This window comes from Macaca fascicularis, chromosome 6 (assembly GCF_037993035.2).
Source record: "Macaca fascicularis isolate 582-1 chromosome 6, T2T-MFA8v1.1".
Lineage (NCBI taxonomy): Eukaryota > Metazoa > Chordata > Mammalia > Primates > Cercopithecidae > Macaca > Macaca fascicularis.
Window position 1 is genome coordinate 32767725 of NC_088380.1, and position 22789 is coordinate 32790513.

Sequence of the window (22789 nt, forward strand, 5' to 3'; positions counted from 1 at the left end):
CTGACACAGTGAAACCCCGTCTCTACTAAAAAATACAAAAAACTAGCCAGGCGAGGTGGCGGGCGCCTGTAGTCCCAGCTACTCGGGAGGCTGAGGCAGGAGAATGGCGTGAACCCGGGAGGCGGAGCTTGCAGTGAGCCGAGATCTGGCCACTGCACTCCAGCCTGGGGGGCAGAGCGAGACTCCGTCTCAAAAAAAAAAAAAAAGAAAAAGAAAACAGTGGACAGCCCTTGCCAGGAAATGGACAGAGAGGCCTGCCCTGGGCCCCAATTCAAAACAGGGCATTCCCAGTTCAGGACGGGACATCCCTGACTCCAAACACAACGTTCCTGGCCCAGTCTATCCCTGTACAAATGTACAGCAATTGTCCCCCTCCACAGCTAAAAACGAGGCAGTAGATTTATGCTGTACCGAAGTCATATCCCTCCTTCCTGGGGAGCCTCCTAGGAAGGTCCAAACAGGAGTTTACGGTCCATTGCCAAACGACCCGGTGGGACTTATACTGGGAAGGTCCAGCTTAAACTTAAAGGGAATTCAAGTGGACTCTGACTGCCAGGGCGAAATTCAAATTGTTATCTCCTCCACTATTCCCTGGAGTGCTAATCCAGGTGACAGAACAGCTCAACTGTTGCTTTTACCATATGTTAAGTTAGGAGAAAGCTCAGAAAAAAGAACAGGAGGATTTGGAAGCACAAATTCAGCAGGAAAGGCTGCCTATTGGGTAAATCAAGTCTCTAACAATAGACCTATTTGTATGGTCACCATTTAAAGAAAACAATTTGAGGGTCTGGTTGACACAGGAGCTGAAGTGTTGATCATAGCTCGTTACCAATGGCCAAAAAACTGGCCCAAACAAAAGGCCCCAGTGGGTCTTGTTGGGGTCAGAACTGCTTCAGAAGTTTTCCAAAGTACTTTTATCTTTCCATATCTTGGTCCAGAAGAACAGGAAGGCACAATACAACCTCTAATTACGCCCATTCCTGTTAACTTATGGGGGAGAGATCTGCTACAGCAACGGGGCACAGAAATTTCAATCCCGTCTCCCCAATACGGTCAAGCTAGTCAAAAAATAATGTCGAACATGGGCTATGTTCCCAAGAAAGGCCTAGGAAAACAGAAGACGGGCATTACTGAACCAATACAGATTACTGTAAAAAATGACCGAAAAGGATTAGGTTACCATTTTTAGGGGCAGTCACTGTTGAGCCTCCAAGTCCTATTCCCTTAAAATGGAAGACCCAAAATCCTGTTTGCAGTGGCCGCTTTCTCAGGAAAAATTGGGGGCCTTACAGGAATCAGTCAAAGAACAATTAAACAAAGGAAACACTGAGCCCACATTTTCTCCATGGAAATTTGCCAGTGTTTGTTATAAAGAAAAAATCTGGCCGGGCGCGGTGGCTCAAGCCTGTAATCCCAGCACTTTGGGAGGCCGAGGCGGGTGGATCACGAGGTCAGGAGATCGAGACTATCCTGGCTGACATGGTGAAACCCCGTCTCTACTAAAAATACAAAAAACTAGCCGGGCGTGGTGGCGGGCGCCTGTAGTCTCAGCTACTTGGGAGGCTGAGGCGGGAGAATGGCGTGAACCCGGGAGGCGGAGCTTGCAGTGAGCCGAGATCACGCCACTGCACTCCAGCCTGGGAGACACAGCGAGACTCCGTCTCAAAAAAAAAAAAAAAAAAAGAAAAAATCTGGCAGATGGCGCATGCTAACCGACTTACCAGTGGATAGTGCAGTCATCCAGCCAATGGGGGCCCTGAAGCCGGGGCTTCCATCCCCCACCATGATTCCTAGAGACTGGCCTTTAATAATTATAGATTTGAAGTACTGCTTTTTTAATATTCCTCTAGCTGAGTCTGATTTTGAGAAATTTGCTTTTACTATTCCTGCTACGAACAAGGAACCAGCAGCCAGATATCACTGGAAAGTCCTGCCGCACGGTATGCTGAATAGTCCTATTATTTGTCAAACTTTTGAGGGGAAAGCTATTCAACCTGTGAGAGATCAGTTTCCAGATTCGTATATCATTCACTATATGGATGACATATTGTGTGCAGCCGAAAATTGAGACCGACTTATCCAGTGTTATTCATATTTACAGGAGGTGGTATAGCCAATGCTGGATTGCTCATACCACCAGATAAAATTCAAACAGCCACGCCTTCCCAATATTTGGGAATGTAGGTTCAGGAAAGCGCAATTAAACCCTAAAAGGTTCAAATTTGAAAAGACTCTCTGAAAACTTTAAATGACTTTCAAAAATTATTAGGAAATATCAATTGGATTAGACCTACTTTGGGAATCCCTACCTATGCTATATTTAATCTGTTCTCTATTTTAAGAGGAGACCCTGCTCTCAATAGTAAACGAGAACTGACTCCTGAGGCTGCCGAAGAATTACAAATGATTGAAGAAAAAATGTGACAGGTCCAGGTTAAAAGAATAAACTCAGGTTTACCATTACAGTTCATTGTGTTCCCTACTCTCCATTCTCCTACAGGGGCTATAGTTCAGAGAGAGGACTTAGTTGAATGTTCTTTTCTGTCTCACAATACTGTCAGAACACTCACAGTATACTTGGATCAGATGGCAATCTTGATTGGGCAAGCCTGCCTTAGAGTCGTTAAACCTTGTGGCTCAGATCCAGATAAGATTACAGTCCCAACGAACAAAAATCAGATTCAGCAAGCCTTTGTTAATTCAGTCAATTGGCAAATAAATTTAGCTAGCTTCACTGGAGTTCTTGACAGTCATTATCCAAAAAACAAAATTTTTCAGTTTTTAAAGCTAACAACACGGGTCCTTCCAAAAATTACCCGTAGTGCTCCACTGGAAGGAGCAGTGATTGTGTTTACAGACGGCTCTAGCAATGGAAAAGCAGCTTATGTAGGACCTAAAACCAGAATTATTCAAACTGACTTTCAATCGGCACAGAGGGCTGAATTACAGGCAGTTATAGCTGTGTTAGAAGACTTTAAGCAACCTGCAAATATTGTCTCCGATTCAGCTTATGTTGTTCAAGCTACTCAATACATAGAAACTGCACTCATTAAATATCTTGTGAATGAACAACTCATCAGCTGTTTTCTTCTTTACAAAAGGTAGTGCATGATCACTGTTTTCCTTTCAGTATTACACACATTCGAGCACACACTAATCTTCCCACGTCCCTTGTAAGGGCTATCAAGCTGATTTACTAGTTTCCACTGTGCTTACTAATGCCCAAGATTTTCACTCCCTAACACATGTTAATGCAGCAGGACTTAAAACAAAAATATCAAATTACTTGGAGACAGGCAAAGGACATTGTGCAACATTGCCCCCAATGCCAGGTATTATAACTGCCACATGAAGGGACTGGTGTTAACCCACGGGTTAACCCCCAATATGTTGTGGCAAATGGACGTAACCCACGTACCTTCGTTCAGGAAATCTGCATACATCCAGGTCACTATAGATAACTTTAGTATGGGCAACTTGCCAAATAGGTGAGGCGGCTGCTCATACTAAAAGACATTTACTTTCCTGTTTCGCTGCCATGGGCATCCCACAAAAGATTAAAACAGACAATGGCCCAGGCTACTGTAGTAAATCTTTACAATGTTCCTTCAACAATGGCACACTGAGCACAGTACTGGAATACCCTGTAATTCTCAAGGTCAAGCCATTGTTGAACGGGCTAATGGAACCTTAAAATCACAATTACAAAAACAAAAGACAGAAGGGGGAAACAGAGAATACTCTACTCCCCAAATGCAGCTACACTTGGCTCTTATCACTTCAAATTTTCTTAATTTGTCTAGAGAGAGATCAGGTTACAACAGCAACAGAGCAGCATTTGACAGGACAAAAAATAAATCCTCATGAAGGAAAACATGTGGTAGAAGGACATTAGAATCAAAACCTGGGAAAAGGGCAAAATCATTACATGGGGTCAAGGGTTTGCTTGTTATCTCACCAGGAGAGAATCAGCTTCCTGTCTGGGTACCCACAAGACATCTTAAGCTGTGCCATTAGCCAGAATCCAAGGAAGAGGAAAAGACCTCAGAATATCCCTGCAACCCCAGTTCGTCAGATGGCTCAGATGAACATCTCTGTTGAGCAGATAGAAACCAGTAAAACTCGCCAAGCAACTCCACCAACCTGGGGGCAGATGAAGAGTCTAGCTCACATTGCAGAAGACAACAGTGAGGTCTCAGAACAAGCCACTGACCCCCAGTAATCTAATGGTAGCTATGATGGCGGTAATCTCCCTGGTGGTGAGTCTCCCTGTAGCTGAGGCAGATCAAAATTACACTTATTGGGCCTACATTCCATTCCCACCACTGATTAGGCCTGTTACATGGTTAGACTCCCACCCTGGTGGAGGTTTATGTTCATGATAGTGTCTGGATGCCTGGACCAACAGATAACCGAGGTCCTACCCATCCAGAGGAGGAAAGAATGTTAATAAATGTTTCCACTGGTTATCGCTTTCCTCCCATCTGCCTGGGGCCAGCAACAGGATGTTTAAATTATGATAAACAAAGTTGGATGGTTTATGTCCCTGCACATAAAGGATCAAAAGCCTCTATTTAGGAAAACAGTGGAAGAACATTTCAATCTTTGGACACTATTGAGTACAGCTATGTTATGACACATAGCCAGATTAATAAATTTAAACCTAATAAGAAGCCCTGCCCTAGGCAGGCCCCTAAATGGTCTGAAAAGCTAGAGGTGCTAGCCTGGTAAGATTGTATTGCAAATTGCGCTGCTGTACTGCAAAATAATTCCCATGGAATCGTCATTGATTGGGCCCCTGGGGACGCTTTGCAGTAAATTGTACTGGACAGCACAAAGATTGTAGAGAGACTCCTTTTGCCAACGACTACCCAGATAATGCACCAAAATTATATAGAAGAATTGAAACAAATTACCCTATTAAGCGGGAGGAGAATGGTATGGCTCCTCCAAGCCCAAAAATGATTGATCCAATTATAAGTCCAGAACATCCAGAACTGTGGAAAATAATGATGGCTCAAACCCCAATTCAGATTTGGAAAGGACAATATAAAACAGAGACCTACAGTAAAAAACTTTGATTTGCTGTATATATGACCTCTAACTGGACGGTCCCATTGCAGAGCTGTGTTAAACCTCCTTTTATGTTGGCAGCGGGAAAAATTAATATCTTACCTGACTCTCAAACCATATCATGCCTCAACTGTCATCTTTTTACCTGTATTAATTCTACCTTTAATAAAGATAATAGCATTTTACCAGTTAGGGCCTGAGAAGGAGTATGGATACCTATTTCCTTCAATAGACCTTGGGAGGCCTCTCCCTCCATACATATTATCACTGAAGTACTAAAAGGCATACTTAATAGATCAAAGAGATTCATATTTACTTTAATAGCTGTGATCATGGCCCTTATAGCTGTCACAGCTACTGCTGCTGCTGCTGGTGTTGCTTCACTCTTCTATTCAAACTGCAGGCTTTGTGGAAAGTTGGCAGAAAAAAATCTTCTAAGCTTTGGAATTCCCAAAACCAAATGGATCAAAAATTGGCAAATCAAATTAATGATCTCCATCAAACAGTAATGTGGATGGAAAATTTGATTATGAGCTTGGAGCACAGAATTCAAATGCAACGTGATTGGAATACTTCTGATTTTTTTATTACTCCTAGCTCGTATAATGCCACTGAACACCACTGGGAGACGATTAGATGTCCCCTACAAGGAAAAGCAGATAATTTAAAACTAGATATTGCTAAACTGAAAAAACAAGTCTTTGAGGCATCTCAGGCTCATCTCACTCTGTTGCCTGGAGCTGATATTCTTGCTGGAGCCACTGAGGGCCTTTCTAATATCAATCTTTTAAAGTGGATTAAAACCATAGATGGATCAACAATTGCAAATTTTATTTTAGTTTGTGTCTGTTTACGCTGTTTGTTTTTAGTCTACAGATGCAGATGGCGCCTTGGGAGAGAAGCCAGACACCATGATCAAGCCATGACCGCAATGGCGGTTAATTAAAAAAAAAAATCTATAAAGACAAAAAAGGTGGACATGTGGGAAAGAGAGTTTCTGGGGTGCCAGTTGAGTTGGTCTCCCCTGTGTGAGACACCCATGAGGAGCCATGGGTGGCCTCTGAGGAGAAAAGTCTCCTTATTGCCTTCATGTCTTTATGCCCCAAGAGTATAACCGCTCAGTGGTATTCCACAGGTTGCTCAGGGAGATGACACTCCCTCGAAGAAATGGAGTATAATCAAATATATTGGCTCCTCCTGAAACCCGCTCCCATCCATTTCAGTCCCAATAAGCTAAAGACCTTAAGTAGTTTAGACACATGCCTTTGCTCAAGGAAATTCACAGAAACCGCCACTGCTATACATCTTATTGAATGACTCACGAGTTCTCCTTCACTGACTAATCCTTTTCCTCATCCCTTCTTCCCTCTCCCATCGGCCCTAAGAACAAAGAGCTTGTAAACCAATAAATTAGGTGGAACTCTGGGCAGTGAACAAGCCTCCGATGCTCCTCCAGTCCCCTGGACCCCTTTTAAACACTTATTCTGTCTCTAACTCCTTTGTCTCTGCCGGACTTGGGGTACTCGCTGGGTGGTGTGGGGCTGGTTTCCCCAACATTTATCAACTTGGGAAAATGGTCACTATATGTCATTAAGAGAAAAAGGGTTACAAAGCAGTCTTAAGATACTTTCCCCTCCCTCTTTTTTAAGTAAAAACGAACAAGGGCAAACTCATTTAAAACAAGACTGGTGGCTCACGCCTGTAATCCCAGCACTTTGGGAGGCTGAGGCAGGCAGATCATGAGGTCAGGAGATCGAGGCCATCCTGGCTAACACAGTAAAACCCCGTTTCTACTAAAAATACAAAAAAATTAGCCGGGCGTGGTGGCAGGCGCCTGTAGTCCCAGCTACTCAGGAGGCTGAGGCAGGAGAATGGCATGAATCCAGGAGGCGGAGCTTGCAGGGAGCTGAGATCGTGCCACTGCACTCCAGCCTGGGCGACAGAGCGAGACTCTGCCTCAAAAAAAAAAAAAATTTTTTTTTAAACTTACAGCTTTCCTTCTACTCTCTTATATGTACCAATCATGATTAAGACTACAGAAACTGCGAAAGGGAACCATACTTGTATAATGTTTCTAGCCCAGCACTCTGAAAATGCCCAGATCATAAAGGACCCTCAACTATCTGAGGACAAGCAGACGAAGAAGAGATTAATGGATAGATGGGTGGATGGATAAATAGAACATTATAAGTCCACATTTTACAAACAATAATTTCTAAATATTTCGTGTATCTTGTGAAAATCATTAAAATATACGTGAAAATTTTCCTAATTCAAAATTTCACAGAAGCCACCTTAAAAGAGTATTTATGATAACCAAATAGAAGTTAATCCTGAGACTAATTTCCAGTCAGCTTCAAAACTGTTTTGTGATTAGAATTCTCTGGCAGGTTCTGTTCCAAGTCCTGGCTCCCCTAGAATGGAATGCCCACACTTAAATACATTTTGCAACGCCCAGCTCCACTCCCCTCTGCTCCTTTCCCTCCCTGGAACAGCCTCAGCCTAAACTGCGATCTCCTCTGAACTGAACATTTACTTTCCACTCCCCACCTAGCTCTTAAGACAGTACTACTGGACACTGTAATTCTAATTCTCACGTCTCATCTCCCCGCTACTGGACTGCAAACTTGAAAAAACTTCTCATGTTACTTTTTTATTTCTAAACCCATTTAACAAAAAGATCTGCACAAAGTATAATCTTATAGTTCAGTGCAATTTTTGTGTAAACTTGAAGAGGCTAGGACTTCTCATGTTACTTTTTTATTTCTAAACCCATTTAACAAAAAAGTTCTGCACAAGGTATAATCTTATAGTTCAGTGCAATTCTGCTAATTATTGTTCCCACATCCTTCCCCACTCTCAAGCCCCTTGGGGATGAGGCCTTAGTAGTCAAAGAACCCTACTGAAATGAAAAATGATCAAATTAAAAGGCAGACAAGAGGAAAAAAACTTCAATTAAATAAAAAAGGAAAGGGTTAGGAGCTACTGCCTTCTCCAAGAGACCCAGTCCTACCACCTTCAGTGAAGATCCTGGCGCTTCCGCCTAAAAATAGGGTGCCATCAAAAAGACAAAAGGTGAGGCTGGGCGTGGTGGCTCACATCTGTAATCCCAGCACTTTGGGAGGCCAAGGCAAGAGGATCACTTGAGCCCAGAAGGTTGAGACCAACTTGGGCAACACAGCAAAACCCCATCTCTACAAAATATACAAAAATTAGCCATGTGTGGTGGCGCATGCCTGTAGTCCCTGCTACTTGGAAGGCTGAGGTGGGAGGATCACCTGAGCCCCACAAGTTTGAGGCTGCAGTGAGCAGAGATCACACCACTGGACTCCAGCCTGGGCGACAGAGCAGACCTTGTCTCAGAAAAAAAAAAAAGAAAAAAAAAAAAAAGGAAAGGTGAGAATATGGAAAGGTGGAGAGAACTGGTGATCACAAGGGCTGGAAGAGGTCAAGGCCTTTTGAGTTTTCTGATTTGGAGCGTCAAGGTGTAATGAAACTTAATACTTATTGTGGACCAACTATCTATCAGGCACTTTACATGTGCTATTTTATTTAATTGTCACTGGAGTCATTTTGGAGGCTTGGAGGCTACTGGTATCTCTGGAGGCTAAGCAGTATCTGGAAAAGAGGAATCATGGAATCAATTCCAAGGATTCTTTAAGGAAGACTCTGGGCTTGACCTAAAAATCAGAATTCAAGTGGTACTTTAGGTTTCCAGATTTCCCAAACCAGTTTGGGAGGAATTACAAAAAGATAACTGACCAGAGGTTCAGAACAAAGGTAAAGATAAATATACCTACCATGTGCCCATAAAAATTAAATTTTTTTTAAAAATAAAGGCATAGGCCGGGCACGGTGGCTCAAGCCTGTAATCCCAGCACTTTGGGAGGCCGAGACGGGCGGATCGCAAGGTCAGGAGATCGAGACCATCCTGGCTAACATGGTGAAACCCCGTCTCTATTAAAAAATACAAAAAAATAGCCGGGCGAGGTCGCGGGCGCCTGTAGTCCCAGCTACTCGGGAGGCTGAGGCAGGAGAATGGCGTAAACCCGGGAGGCGGAGCTTGCAGTGAGCTGAGATCCGGCCACTGCACTCCAGCCTGGGCGACAGAGCAAGACTCCGTCTCAAAAAAATAAATAAATAAAATAAAAATAAAGGCATAGATGAGCATCTGAATTTGAGTAAAACATTCAGCAAACCAACATATAAAGTGCAAGAGAATCAAGAAATAGTAAAAATAATGGAAATATTAAACACTTGTCAAGACCACTATAAACCGGAATTTACTTCTCTAAGCTAGGTAATCACCAATTTGCATTTGTTCAGCAACATGCTGTTTTCAAAGCACTCACATACACCAACACATTGGATCCCTACAACTTAGAGGCTTTCGAACAGAACACAAAAGTAGGCCCATTTTGCCCAGGGGAAAACTAAGGTTCTAAAATTCGAAATATTTATTATAATTCTTTCAACCAGTCAAGGGCAAGGCTAGGAGTCAAGAACATAGCAGTCTTGCAGGTCCTGATCCAAAGCATCCTCCCTATGTACATCCTTACTGCACCTAACACATACACCCACTAAAGTTAGTAATTCAGGAGAGGCGAGCAGGATAAATAAAGTTAGTAATTCATTTTATTGAAATCATTTGCAAATCTGTCTTCTACGCAGACTGAATGCTCCTTAAAAGCAAAAAATTTTTCTTTGTGGCCCAGAGCACAGTGGCTTACACCTGTGATCCCAGCACTTTAGGAGGTCAACGCGGGCAGATCACTTGAGGCCAGGAGTTCAAGACCAGCCTGGCTAACATGGTGAAACCCCATCTTTACTAAAAACACAAAAATTAGCTGGGCATGGTGGCATGTGCCTGTAATCCCAGCTACTTGGGAGGCTGAGACATGAGGATTGCTTGAACCCAGGAGGAGGAGGTTGCATGAGCCAAGATTATGCCACTGCACTCCAGTCTGGGCGACAGAGCAAGACTTGGTCTCAAAAAATAAAAAATTTTTTTTTCCTTTGTAACCCCTGCATCTAGCAAAGGGAATGGCACAGAGAAGGTGTTCAATACTTGGATTAAACGGAACATATAAATACTAAATAACCTCTGATTTCATTTTAGCTAACATGGTATAGACAAAAATTAAATGATATACTCCATTTAGTGACTGAACTGAAATTTAAGTTCTTAAATGTTATTTCTGAGGTTATTTTGTTAATATGGTATAAACTGTTTAGCATTTCCATTTAAGAAACTGGAACTAGAAAATGAAACCAAAGTAAAAATAACCATTAGCAACTTTTACATACATTTTCTTAATTTCTAATCTGTCCCAGAAGGTAGTGGTGGAAGAATACAAAGTTTGCCTATGTATTATCAATAAAAATAACTTTTACCTTAAAATTTTAACTCATAAGTTCCTACATGCAGTTCAGTATGCTAAAATTGTTCCTCTTCCTACTGAACTACAAGCCAAATTCTACTGCAATAAAAATTCTTATCAGAGAAAAAGATTTCTAAACCTCAACTAAGCACAAGCTTAGAATTTTCAATACTGACTTATTTCAATGTTTCTCACCCTTTATTTCATCAGTTCCCTTAAGAAGTATTTTCAGATTTTTTCCTCATTACCTTCTCCCCCATGAAATTTTAATATGATGGAATATACTATATATTTGTTTGTACACTGTTAAGTGTACCTTTTTATAAACAAAAGAAGTAAAAAATTTTTTTTTTTTTTTTGAGACTGAGTCTCGCTCTGTCACCCAGGCTGGAGTGCAGGGGCGCAATCTCGGCTCACTGCAAGCTTCACCTCCCGGGTTCACGTCATTCTCCTGCCTCAGCCTCCCGAGTAGCTGGGACTACAGGAGACCGCTACCACGCCGGGCTAATTTCTTTGTATTTTTTTCAGTAGAGACGGGATTTCACCATGTTAGCCAGGATGGTCTCGATCTCCTGACCTCATGATTCGCCTGCTTTGGCCTCCCAAAGTGCTGGGATTACAGGCTTGAGCCACCGCGCCTGGCCCTATGTATTCTTAATATGAGTAATGTCATTGTACTGACTGACTGCCAAATGCCAGGCTGAAATATATGACATCACAACATCATAGAACAGGTCAGGTGGAGTGGCTCATGCCTGTAATCCCAGCACTTTGGGAGGCCGACGTGGGTGGATCACATGAAGTCACGAGTTTGAGACCAGCCTGGCCAACATGGCGAAGCCCTGTCTCTACTAAAAATACAAAAAGTACCCGTGTGTGGTGGCAAACGCCTGTAATCCCAGCTACTCAGAAGGCTGAGGCAGGAGAATCGCTTGAACCCAGGAGGTGGAGGTTGCAATGAGCATAGATCGCACCACTACACTCCAGCCTGGGTAACAGAGCGAGACTCTGTCTTAGAAGAGAAAAAAAAAAATTCTAGAACAGCAACATAATTTAGTTTTGACACACAGAACTAAATTTATATGAGCTTTGACACACAGAACTAAAATGAATGAACTTGAAGACAGACACGTCCTTCAGTGAATCTGTACTTAGTAAAGGGCCTCTCACGGAGCATGTGCTCAGTAAACATTTGATGAATGGATGGAAACTGTTAGAATCCTAGATGTGTGGTAATCCTAGATTAGAAGCAGTTACACTGCTTCTAAATGTCATTTAGCAAGATGAGAACCTCTAGACAGGCCACAGAAATGCGGACTTCATATCTCAAATCACTTAAAATTCAACTCGCTACAACCCTGGAAACCTGGAATTTTCTGTAGTCAATTTTCAGGAAGGAAAAAAAAAAGATGAAAACCTTAAGCTAAAACAAAGAGTTCCTGTTCGGTAATTTTTAACCTTCCTGATTCACTAAACGCTTTTGAGTATCTAATGAAAGATTTGTCCTCTTTCCCCAAGAAAACACGCAACTGCAGAGTATTCAGAGTTTCTCAGCTCTGTTGACTCCAATTTAAGAACTTCTCCATTAAAGGAATATGTAAACCAAACACAATGCATTAAGTTTAAAAATAAGTTAATTTTTTTGTTGTTCTTTAAAATGTTATTCTTAAAAGTTACCAAAAACATCCTTTTTGGCAATCACACTGTACTTTAATATTAGTTGTGTTTTTGCAGATGAGCGGTTTACCAAACAGGAAGAGAAATAGCCTACATTCTAAATATATTTGTAATGCCTAAGTCAAAAACCTCAAAATGTACTAGATTACATTGTAATACTGCACAATGCTATTGAAACAGGTTGCAGTCTTCCTGGCTTTGATAAGAGAAACCTAAAGTCAAAAACATCAATTTCAAAATGAAGCCAGGTTTCCACTTTTGGCACTTGTCAGGACACTTATTAAAAAGCAGCAGCACGGCTGGGCACAGTGGCTCACGCCCAGCCCTTTGGGAAGGCAAGGCAGGCAGATCACTTGAGGTCAAGAGTTCGAGACCAGCCTGGCCAACATGGTAAAACCCCATCTCTACTAAAAATATAAAAATTAGCTGGGTGTGGTGGCAGGCGCCTGTAATGTCAGCTACTTGGGAGGCTGAGGCCGAAGAATCGCTTGAACCGGGGAGGTGGTGTTGGAGTGGGCCAAGAAGGTGCCACTGCACTTCAGCCTGGGTGACAAGAGCAAAACTCCATCTAAAAAAAAAAAAAGCAGGAGGAGGACAAGCACTGTCTTTTTGTGCTGCTTCAAAGGGAGACTCACAACATGAAGATAAATTCTCTAAACAAAGACTACATCATACTTTGATACTATTTAATCTGATTAATGGCAGTAGAAAAGTTATGCTGTTAGAAAGGGGGGGAAGTTTGCAAAGACATAAAAAAGTGTACAGCCAAGTTTAACATGACAAACATAACAGAGCAAGCATAATGCCTGATGCCTCCAGGGGCTTTAAGATTTACATGTAAGATGATTTTATAAAAGCATATTTATTTAAATATCAGAAAAATCCCCCAAATATTTCAAAATCTATCAAAATAACTTCAAAATACAATTGTTTTGTTTTGTCTTTTGAGACAGAGTTTCACTCTCGTCACCCAGGCTGGAGTGCAGTGGCGCAACCTTGGCTCACTGCAACCTCTGCCTCTCAGGTTCAAGTGATTCTCCTGCCTCAGCCTCCCAAGTAGCTGGGATTACAGGTGCTCGCCACTATGACTGGATAATTTTTGTATTTTTAGTAGAGATAGGGGTTCACCATGTTGGCCAGGCTTATCTCGAACTCCTGACCTCAGGTGATCCATCAAGCTCGGCTTCCCAAAGTACTGGGATTACAGGCGTGAGCCACTGCCCCTAGCCTTCAAAATACCATTCTAAAAGGTAAATTCAAATGCTCCCTAGAAGAACTCTCAGGGAGTCCAAAATTAATAAATATCATATATAACTTATGGGATGAGTTAGTGAATATTTTGACTGTATTGTAAAAGAATCCCAAAGCATAAAAAGTAATTTCAACAGTATAAAATCTTGTTGAAAAGGTATAAGCAGGCCAGGTGTGGTGGCTCACACCTATAATCCCAGCACTTTAGGAGGCCAAGGCAGGAAGATTGCTTGAGGCCAGGAGTTCGAGACTGGGCGACATAGTGAGACCACGTCTCTACAAAAAAAAAAAAAAATTGTAATTAGCTGGGCATGATAGTATGTGCCTACAGTCCCAGTTATTCAGGAGACTGAGGAGGGAGGATTGCTTGAGATCAGGAGGTCGAGGCTGCAATGAGCCATGATCACACCACCACACTCCAGCCTGGACAACAAAGCTAGGCCCTGTCTCAAAAGAAAAAAAGTAGGCCGGGCGCGGTGGCTCAAGCCTGTAATCCCAGCACTTTGGGAGGCCGAGACGGGCGGATCATGAGGTCGGGAGATCGAGACCATCCTGGCTAACACGGTGAAACCCCGTCTCTACTAAAAAAATACAAAAAACTAGCCGGGCGAGGTGGCGGGCGCCTGTAGTCCCAGCTACTCGGGAGGCTGAGGCAGGAGAATGGCGTGAACCCGGGAGGCGGAGCTTGCAGTGAGCTGAGATCCGGCCACTGCACTCCAGCCTGGGCAACAGAGCGAGACTCCGTCTCAAAAAAAAAAAAAAAAGAAAAGAAAAAAGTACAATCAAATGGTTTAATGAACTTCAAAAGTAATTTTTGAGATCCTGTATATCTCATACTTGTGTTTAAATGCCTGAAAAAAAGATAAAACTTCAAACCTTTAAAAAATATGAAGGAAATATCATTTGTATTAGAAACAACAAAAATTCACTAAAAACTCAGAAGCCTTTATATTTTAAATTACTAAAACTCAGCACATCTGGAAATTCTGAATACTTGTTGAATGAATTTCTGATTTACAGATTTGATATGTAGAGATAGTGGACAGCACCACACATATAGAAAGGAAAACAATTTTTCTTAAGTTATACATCTTCATCACTATTATACTTCAAAGTAGTGACCTTGGGAACCTTATTCCAAAAATGGAACCCATCTTTGGAGCCTGTGTAAAAGTCACACAAAAGTCAGTTCCATCATTTTGGCTAATCTTAAGTATTTTACCCCATTATATATTATTTACCTCAAGTACCTACTTATTTTTCAAGATACAGAAGTTACTGTATTACAGTTCTTGTCTACAAGCATTAGAAACATTAGTAACTGACTCTGGCTATCTTTAAAAAGCAACTTTACTGGAAGGCTGTTGAAACTCACAACATTGAAAGATGACTGGAAAATCAGGCTGGAAAAAAACAGCGCCAATAAACCAGAGAAAGCAGCTCAAAGAATAATGCCAAAGAACAGTCTGATCCACACGCTGACATGACTCTGGAAAGGTCTCCAAAAAACCCTACAGCTTGTTCTTCTCTCAAGATCCAAAGCCCTGAAAGAAAACATTTGACTGGACAAGTCTGGCTGCGTGACAAAACAGCAGGGATGAATAACAGGCTTCACGAGTGCATCCTAGAGCCGGTCGCAGTAATCCCAACACTTTGGGAGGCTGACGTGGGAGGATCACTTGAGGCCAGAAGATGGAGGCTGCAGTGAGCTGTGGGCTATGATCTCGCCATTATACTCCAGCCTGGTGACAGAGCACGATCCGTCTTAAAAATAGGTTCGGTGGCTCGTGCTTTTAATACCAGCACTTTGGGAGGCTGAAGGGGGAGGATCACTTGAGCCCAGGAGTTCAAGACCAGCCTGAGCCATGTGGCCAAATCCCTGTGTTTATAAAAAACGATTTTTTTTTTATTAGCTGGGCATGGTGGTGTGTGCCTGTGGTCCTAGCTCCTCGGGAGGCTGAGGCAGGCACTTTAGCCCAGGAGGTTGAGGTTGCAGTTAGCCGAGATCGCACCACTGCACTCCAGCCTGGGTAACAGAGCAAGACCTTGTCTCAAAAAAAGGCAGCACACTATGGGGAAACCCTAAAGTAATACAAAACAGGGCGAAGACCTGGGGAGGAGTTAATAAATGTCCACAGCAGTACAATCAGAATCACCATGTGGGATGACTATTTTTCCATTATACACGAAAACACTGAAGCTCAGAAAGCTTAAATTATATGTAAAAGCCAAAGAATACACCTTGGACAGGACTATAGAGCCTCTCTCTGCTTCTGCTATTGACAGGCAAACTCCAAATTATACTTGGCCACTAAAAATAATTAAATCTAACCTTAAAACACTAAGAGTTGCCACCAATGAAGACATTCGAACGTATATGACACCAGTTATTTGTGGTAATTCTTAACGAAGCATCCTGAAAATATTCTATGGAAAGCATCTATGGGATAAACACACACAGGGAAAGGAAAATACCTGGCACTTTTGCTGCCCCTTCCCCTCAAACACTGGGGCAATTAGAGAAATACTGCTAATTACCTGGCAGTTGAATTTAGGTGTAAACTATCTGTCATCCTTACTGTGGCCTTTAAAGAGCTACTTAAATACCTATGCACTGAGTCTCTGCCCAAGTGAGCATGAGAATCCTCTGAGGGGCCTAGGCATCCCTGTTTTATAAAAGCAAAAAAGTAGTATCACTGGTTAAAAAAAAAAATCTGAAATGTGTACTTAAAGAAAAAAAATAATGAATCACAATGACTCTAGACTCACCCCTAATAGGTAATCTGAAGCCAGACCATCTGCTTATTCGAAAACTGAACCTTCTGTTCAGTAAAAAGGAGAGGGAGACTTGACTCAGAATATGTCAAAGTAATTTTTTAAATATTATAGATTATAAACATGTTAAAAAATAAATTGGTAAGACAATAAGAACAAAGGACAACCTCACATGATATGGATGAATCTCACGTTGAACAAAAATCAGACACAAAGTACAAAAAACTAGGCAAAATTAATCTATGCTGAATTCTAATATTAAGCCAGTGGTTACACCTGAGGAATGGGTAGTGACTGGAAAGAAATTCAAGTAGAGGGCTAGGGCTTCTGTTTCTTGCTCTAGATACTGGTTTAACAAGTATATTCGGATAAGGTTATTAGCTCACGTATATAAAATATTTCCAACATTAATGATTTGCTTAAATGTAAAGTTTAGCTTTTAAAGGTCTTAAGAGAATCCACACATTAAAAAGATGAATGCTAAGTAAAAATCAGTTAAAGCAATGAGTTAGCATAAACGCCTAGGTTCACAGTAAGAGAGCAATTCCTGCTTCCTAAAAAGAGTACTATAAGTTAAAGACATGGTGGGGAGCCTCCCAAGGGAAAAACATATGAATAAATAAAGTGACAGGGCTGGTTATTAAAGTGTAAATACATGATGAGTTGGCTTGATGGCATGCACCTTGTAGTCCCAGCTACTCAGGGCGGATCACTTGAGCCTAGGAGTTTGAGTGCAGCCTGGGCGACATCTCAAGACCTCCATCTCTTAAAAAAAAAAAAAATTTTAAGATGTGATGAAAGGAAAAAATATATAGGCTAATCCCTAAAACCAAAACCTAAAGCAATACAAAATCCAGTTGTCTCAACCCCACCCCTCAACTCTCTGGACTTGCTTACAAAAAAAGAGAAAAAATTTCCCTATGTGGTTGTTGAAATCAGGAAAAAATGCTCACAATTAGCTAGCAAGCGTCTGGACCTTAGCCATGACTAGCAAAGTATAATGAGTGACTCTTGACCAAAATAAACGTAACACATGGTTTCAATTACCTGCCAAAGAACTTTAAATTGTTTAAATTACGTGAGTACGGTTAAACTTCAAAAATTTATTTAGATTATCTTCTTGAGAACCAATCACCAAAAAACAGCATGTTAATATGCTTTACCTTAAACATTTAGAGCAAGGGTGTCCAAACTTTTGGCTTCCCTGGGTCACACATAAAATACACTAACACTAGCAATAGCTGATGAGCTTTAAAAAAAAAAAAAAAAAAATTGCAAAAAAATCTCATAATGTTTTAAGAAAGTTTACCAATTTATGTTAGGCCATATTTAAAGCCATCCTGGGCCACATTTGGCCCACGGATTGGACAAGCATGATTTAGAGAAACATGTACTTCAAAAAACAAATAGGTACTTTCTCACTATAATTTCTCAGTGTGACTCAGAACACTAAAAGCTTATTTTTTAGTTTTTTTTTTTTTAGGTTTTTGTTTTCCACCGAGTTTTATCCACACAGAAAAGTCTCAAAAACTATAAACCAAAATGTTCACTCAGGAATATGTTTTAATTTTGCTTTTTTTTTTTTTTTTTTTTGCATTTTCTAAAATGTCTACGTTATTTTTGTCCAAAAAGAAAAATGTTTATGGTCGGGCGTGGTGGCTCACACCTGTAATCTCAGCACTTTGGGAGGCCGAGGCGAGTGGATCACTTGAGGTCAGAAGTTCAAGAGCAGCCTGACAAACATGGTGAAACCCCGTCTCTACTAAAAATACAAACATTAGCAGGGCATGGTGGTGCATGCCTGTAATCCCAGTAATCGGGAGGCTGAGCGCAGGAGAATCGCTTGAACCCGGGAGGGGGAGGTTGCAGTGAGCCCAGATGCCGCCACTGCACTCCAGCCTGGGCGACAGAGCAAGATTCCGTCTAAAAAAAGAAAGAAAAAAAAAAAGACAAACGTTTATAATCAAGATTCCAAATTTTGAAGCCTAAAGTTGAACATTTTCTAAAAAGTACATTAGTAGGACACTATACACCTAGTTTACCTTTTTCATCCAAACAACAAGAAATTGCACATACAGCCTGCTTTATCATCACAACTCAATAAACAGGTACAGCACCCCTTTCACAGCCAGAGGAATATCAACTTTTTTCAAGGTTACTGTTATTAAAACCTGAGAAATGGGAAGCCAAGATATGACAGATGCCCTACACGTATCTATCAAGCTAACCTTTAGTTCATTAGATTTCTAAATAACAAGGGTCCATAAACAGTCCATATAAAACTTGCCTCTATCTAATAAGTTTCAGTGACCAAGAAAGATTACATTGTTTTGTAAGACTTTTTTTTTTTTTTTTTGCCCACCTTCCTAAATTTGGAAAACTTTCTTAAAATCAGGTCTGAGCGCGGAGGCTCAAGCCTGTAATCCCAGCACTTCGGAAGGCCGAGGCGGGCGGCTGACTAGGTCAAGAGATCAAGACCATCCTGGCCAACATGGTGAAACCCCATCTCTACTAAAGGTATGAAAATTAGCTGGGCGTGGCGTCGCACGCCTGTAATCCCAGCTATTCGGGAGGCTGAGGCAGGAGAATCGCTTGAATCCGGGAGGCAGAGGTTGCAGTGAGTGGAGACCGCACCACTGCACTCCAGCCTGGGCGACAGAGTGAGACTCCGTCTCAAAACAAAACAAAACAAAAATACAAAATTAGCCTGGCATGGTGGCGCATGCCTGTAATCCCAGTTACTCAGGAGGCTGAGGCAGAAGAATCGCTTGAACCGGGGAGGCGGAGGTTTCGGACCGCGGCATTGCACTCCAGGAGCTTGGGCAATAAAAGCGAAACTCCGTCTCAAAATAAACAAATAATCATTTCTTAGGCAAATGTAACAAATACAGCAGAACGTTATAGAATCTAGGAAAGAGTATATATGCATATATATCTATCACTTTTTTAACTTTTCTGTATGTGAAAATTTTGGACACTGAAGTGAAAATAAATGCTTTCAAAGTCAGAATGCAAAGAAATATCTATTGCAACTTCAACCCACCTGAAAATCTGAGGCCTTTCATCAACTCACAAACCCACATTTCAAGCATTCGATGAAAAAATCCTTTCTTAAGACGGCAAGACTTTGAGATTAATCAACTGATAAAATATAAAAGCTATACTAAAAATAATCTCTAACCCAAGTCAAGTTCACCTAGAAAGTCATTTGCCAGGAGTTTTCATGAGAATTTTGACTTAACTTTACTCAGTAAAAGAGCTTTTCCCTCTATTACCACTTCGCCTACGTTTTTCCTAATTCCCAACAGTAAGCCTTAACTGAAGAAGAAAATCCCCAGCAAGCAGATCCGGGCACCCCTCCCAGGTCCTAAAACCTGCAAAAACCCAAGAGTTCGTGGCGCTGGTGGCGCCAGCTGTTTGTTTCCCGGGCAGTCTCCGGGTTGGATTTGCACCCTGGGGTCTACACGGGTTAAAAACGCGGAAAAAGGCGACGAAGAAATACAAACTGCCAGGGTGTCGAAATGAAAGGAGCGACTGTGAAAAGGGTAAGGAAAAATCCAAGCCATCTCTACTGGGAGGATCCGGAAAGCACCGGCCGCGCAGGGGGTCAACAAACTCCTACACTGCTCAGGGTCAGCTGGGCGCCACCGGGCGCGGGCTCCAGAGCGAGGGCAGGTGCGCAGGCCGGAAGCCTCGGGCGCTCACCTGGCACCTACCTGGAGCTCACCTGGCGCCCGGGCCCCGCGCCGCCTCCCCCCGCCCTGCCCGCCGCGTCCGCACCTCGCGGTCCTTGAGGCCCAGCAGGAGCACCTCCTCCATCAGGGTCAGCCGCGTTTCCTTGGAGTCGCCCTTGTCGTCGTCGTCCTGCTCGTCGCGGCGGCTCTGCGCGTCGTCCTCGCTGCTGCCGGCGCCGCCGCCCGCCGCCCGCTCCTTGTCGGCGGCGTTGCGGGAGGCCTCGGTGCGCCGCTGCACCAGGCCCGAGCTGCGCTGGGTCAGCGAGGTCATGGCTCCCGCCGAGGCGCCGAGCCGGGCCGAGAGGGACGCGGGACCGACCGGCTCGCCCTCCTCCTCCCCGCGCGGCCTCCGACCCGGGTTTCCGTGTTAAATCCGGACGCCGGGGCGACGTCCGTCGGCAGCAGGGCCGGGGGCAGTCATGAGGAGACAGGTCAGGGCGAAGCGGGCTGGCCGGGCGTCGGCGGAGCAGGAGAGGGGCGCCTTCCTGCGTGCGGCCGCGGCCCCCGAAACAGCCCGAGCTCCGAAACGGAGGCGGCGGCGGCGCCTTTCCAATATGGCGGCCCCGGCTGACGTCACCGGAGGATGTGGCAGAGTCGGCGCGGAAGAACTGGGCCGGGAGACGCCGGAAGCGGCGGGCGGGGACCCGGCGGCCGGACCCGGAGGGCGGGGATCCTCTGGCACTGCCGCCTACACCCTTCCTGGCCCTTGGTACTTGTCTTTTCCTTGTAGTTCCTGCGCCCCCTGACCCGCGGTCCTGTAGTCCCGCTCCCGTGACGTGCCCCCCCTCCTTCCGCTCCCCGTTTTGCCTTCACTACCCAGGGCTGGAGCCTGAACCTGGTGGGGCCCCCCACGAATCGGAAGAGCCTGGGCCACGTGAAGGTGGACCCCACTCAGCCTCCAGCCTTGCCCTCCGCGCCTCAGACACCGCCGTCTTCGGAGGCGGCTCCGCGGCCGTGTGGAAGGGGTCCCATTTGGACTCCGGGGTCCGCAGGAGTGGCAGGAAGCGCTTCGCTCGCGGCTACTGGGAGAGGAGGGGCGCGCTTTCTGCCGGGACTCCCTAACCCTTTAGAAGAAGCAAGTGCGTCCAAATGGTTTGAAAGTGGACCTTTAGTGTTTTCCAGGAGTAAGAAGATAGAACAATTGACCAGTTTTGTTTGTAAAACTTCTTTTCTTGCCTTGGACTTCTGCTATAAAGTGACCAGGGCGTAGTGAGTACAGTTAGTGCCGCACACGTTAGCACGCTCAACCTTAACGATCTTTTTATAGAGACAATAAACCTGCAGGGTTTCATGCCACGTCTTTGTACGCATCAGATCTCTCTCCGTGTAGTTACTAAGTGAAATCCTCTCGGCGTACGCAAATTACGTTAAAAAATAGCTGTCAAACCTGAGTCAGGAGTTGGAGGAGTAGAGGGTGGCGCTTATAAGTGAAACAATCAGGAATGGCATTGTGTGCCATCCTGTATTAAACAATGTATGGACAGAGTGGAACAACAGCAAAGCAAAAAATAAAAATTAAAAAAAAAAAAGTGATCGTGGGCTGTGGCTAAAGAGTGGTTTAGATGGGTTCTTCTCTTTCCACAAATCCATTATCCAGAACTGCTGCTGCCTACCATCGCATGCCCTGGAAAGTGACAGTGCTAAATGAGGGGAAGAGAGGGTCCAGGGGGAGCATCAAGTAGACCTTCCCTTTTTCCCACCTGTCTGGGCGAAGGTCGATTTCACCTCAACCAATTTCTCCCATTCACACCCTCTTTTGACTTTTTCTCTACATCTCTTTTCTGATTTTACCAAATATTGTAGCTTGAAATGTTTCTTTCTAAAATAAATGTGATGAATTTATTATTTGAAAAAAGTTAACCAGGAGTTGTGGCCCACATCTGTAGTCTCAGGTCCTCAGGAGGCTGAGGCAGGAGAACCACTTGGGCCCAGAATTTGAGGCTGCCATGAGGGTGATCGCGCCACTGCATACCAGCCTGGGAGACAGAACAAGACCCTGTCTCAAAAAAAAAAAAAAATTACTTGACTAATATAGTCAAGTATGTAGTTCAAAGAGTACAAAGACGTGTGTAGTGAAAATCTCCCTCCCAGCTCTGCCCCTGTTCACCCAGTTGTTCTCCTTTCTCCCCTCAAGGTTTTAATGCCAGCAAATCCTCTGATACTCCTCCCCTCAAAATATGAAGCCTAATTTTCCTCCCCTTGAGTGTGGGCCAGAGTTAGCGACTGTCTTGAAATGAACAGAATGTGGCCAACATGACTATGTGTCACTTCTCAGATTAGGTCATAAAAGTCTATGCAGCTTCTTTTTCAATTAGAGTGAATGATGGGTGGGGGTGGAGGGCAGCTGGGGAGGAAGGGAGGGAAGAAAGAAGGAAGGAAAGGAAGAAAGGAGGGAAGGAAGGAAGGAGATATTTTAAAAACAGGAAGGAAGGGGAAGAAAGGATATTTCAGGAACAGGAAAGAAAAAAGAAGGAATTTTAGGAATGAGAATATTCCTAATTATAACAATGAGTATTTATTTATTTATTTATTTATTTTTGAGACAGTCTCACTCTGTCGCCCAGGCTGGAGTGCAGTGGCGTGATCTCGGCTCACTGCAACCTCCACCTCTTGGTTCAAGCAATTCCCCTGCCTCAGCCTCCCGAGTAGCTGGGATTACAGGCACGCGCCACCATGCCCAGCTAACTTTTTTTTGTACTTTTAGTAGAGACGGAGTTTCACAATGTTGGACAGACTGGTCGTGAACTCCTGACCTCAGGCAATCCACCAGCCTCAGCCTCCCAAAGTGCTGGGATTACAGGCATGAGCCACTGCGCCCGGCCATGAGTGTTTGTTTATTGCCTACTAAGATGTGCCAGGCACGGTCTCCAGTAACCCCCACCAGAACCCTGCAGGTTA

General features: G+C 43.6%; 1 protein-coding gene across 1 annotated transcript in view; it reads right to left on the minus strand.

Moving 5' to 3' along the window:
* GOLPH3 (golgi phosphoprotein 3) overlaps positions 1–20447 on the minus strand; it is a 57721-nt gene extending 37274 nt beyond the window's left edge. Inside the window, exon 1 of the mRNA XM_005556650.4 lies at positions 19938–20447. Within this exon, the coding sequence (XP_005556707.1) occupies positions 19938–20162 (225 nt within the window). The 5' untranslated portion in view covers positions 20163–20447. The remainder of the gene's footprint in view (positions 1–19937) is intronic.
* Positions 20448–22789: the final 2342 nt, after the last annotated feature.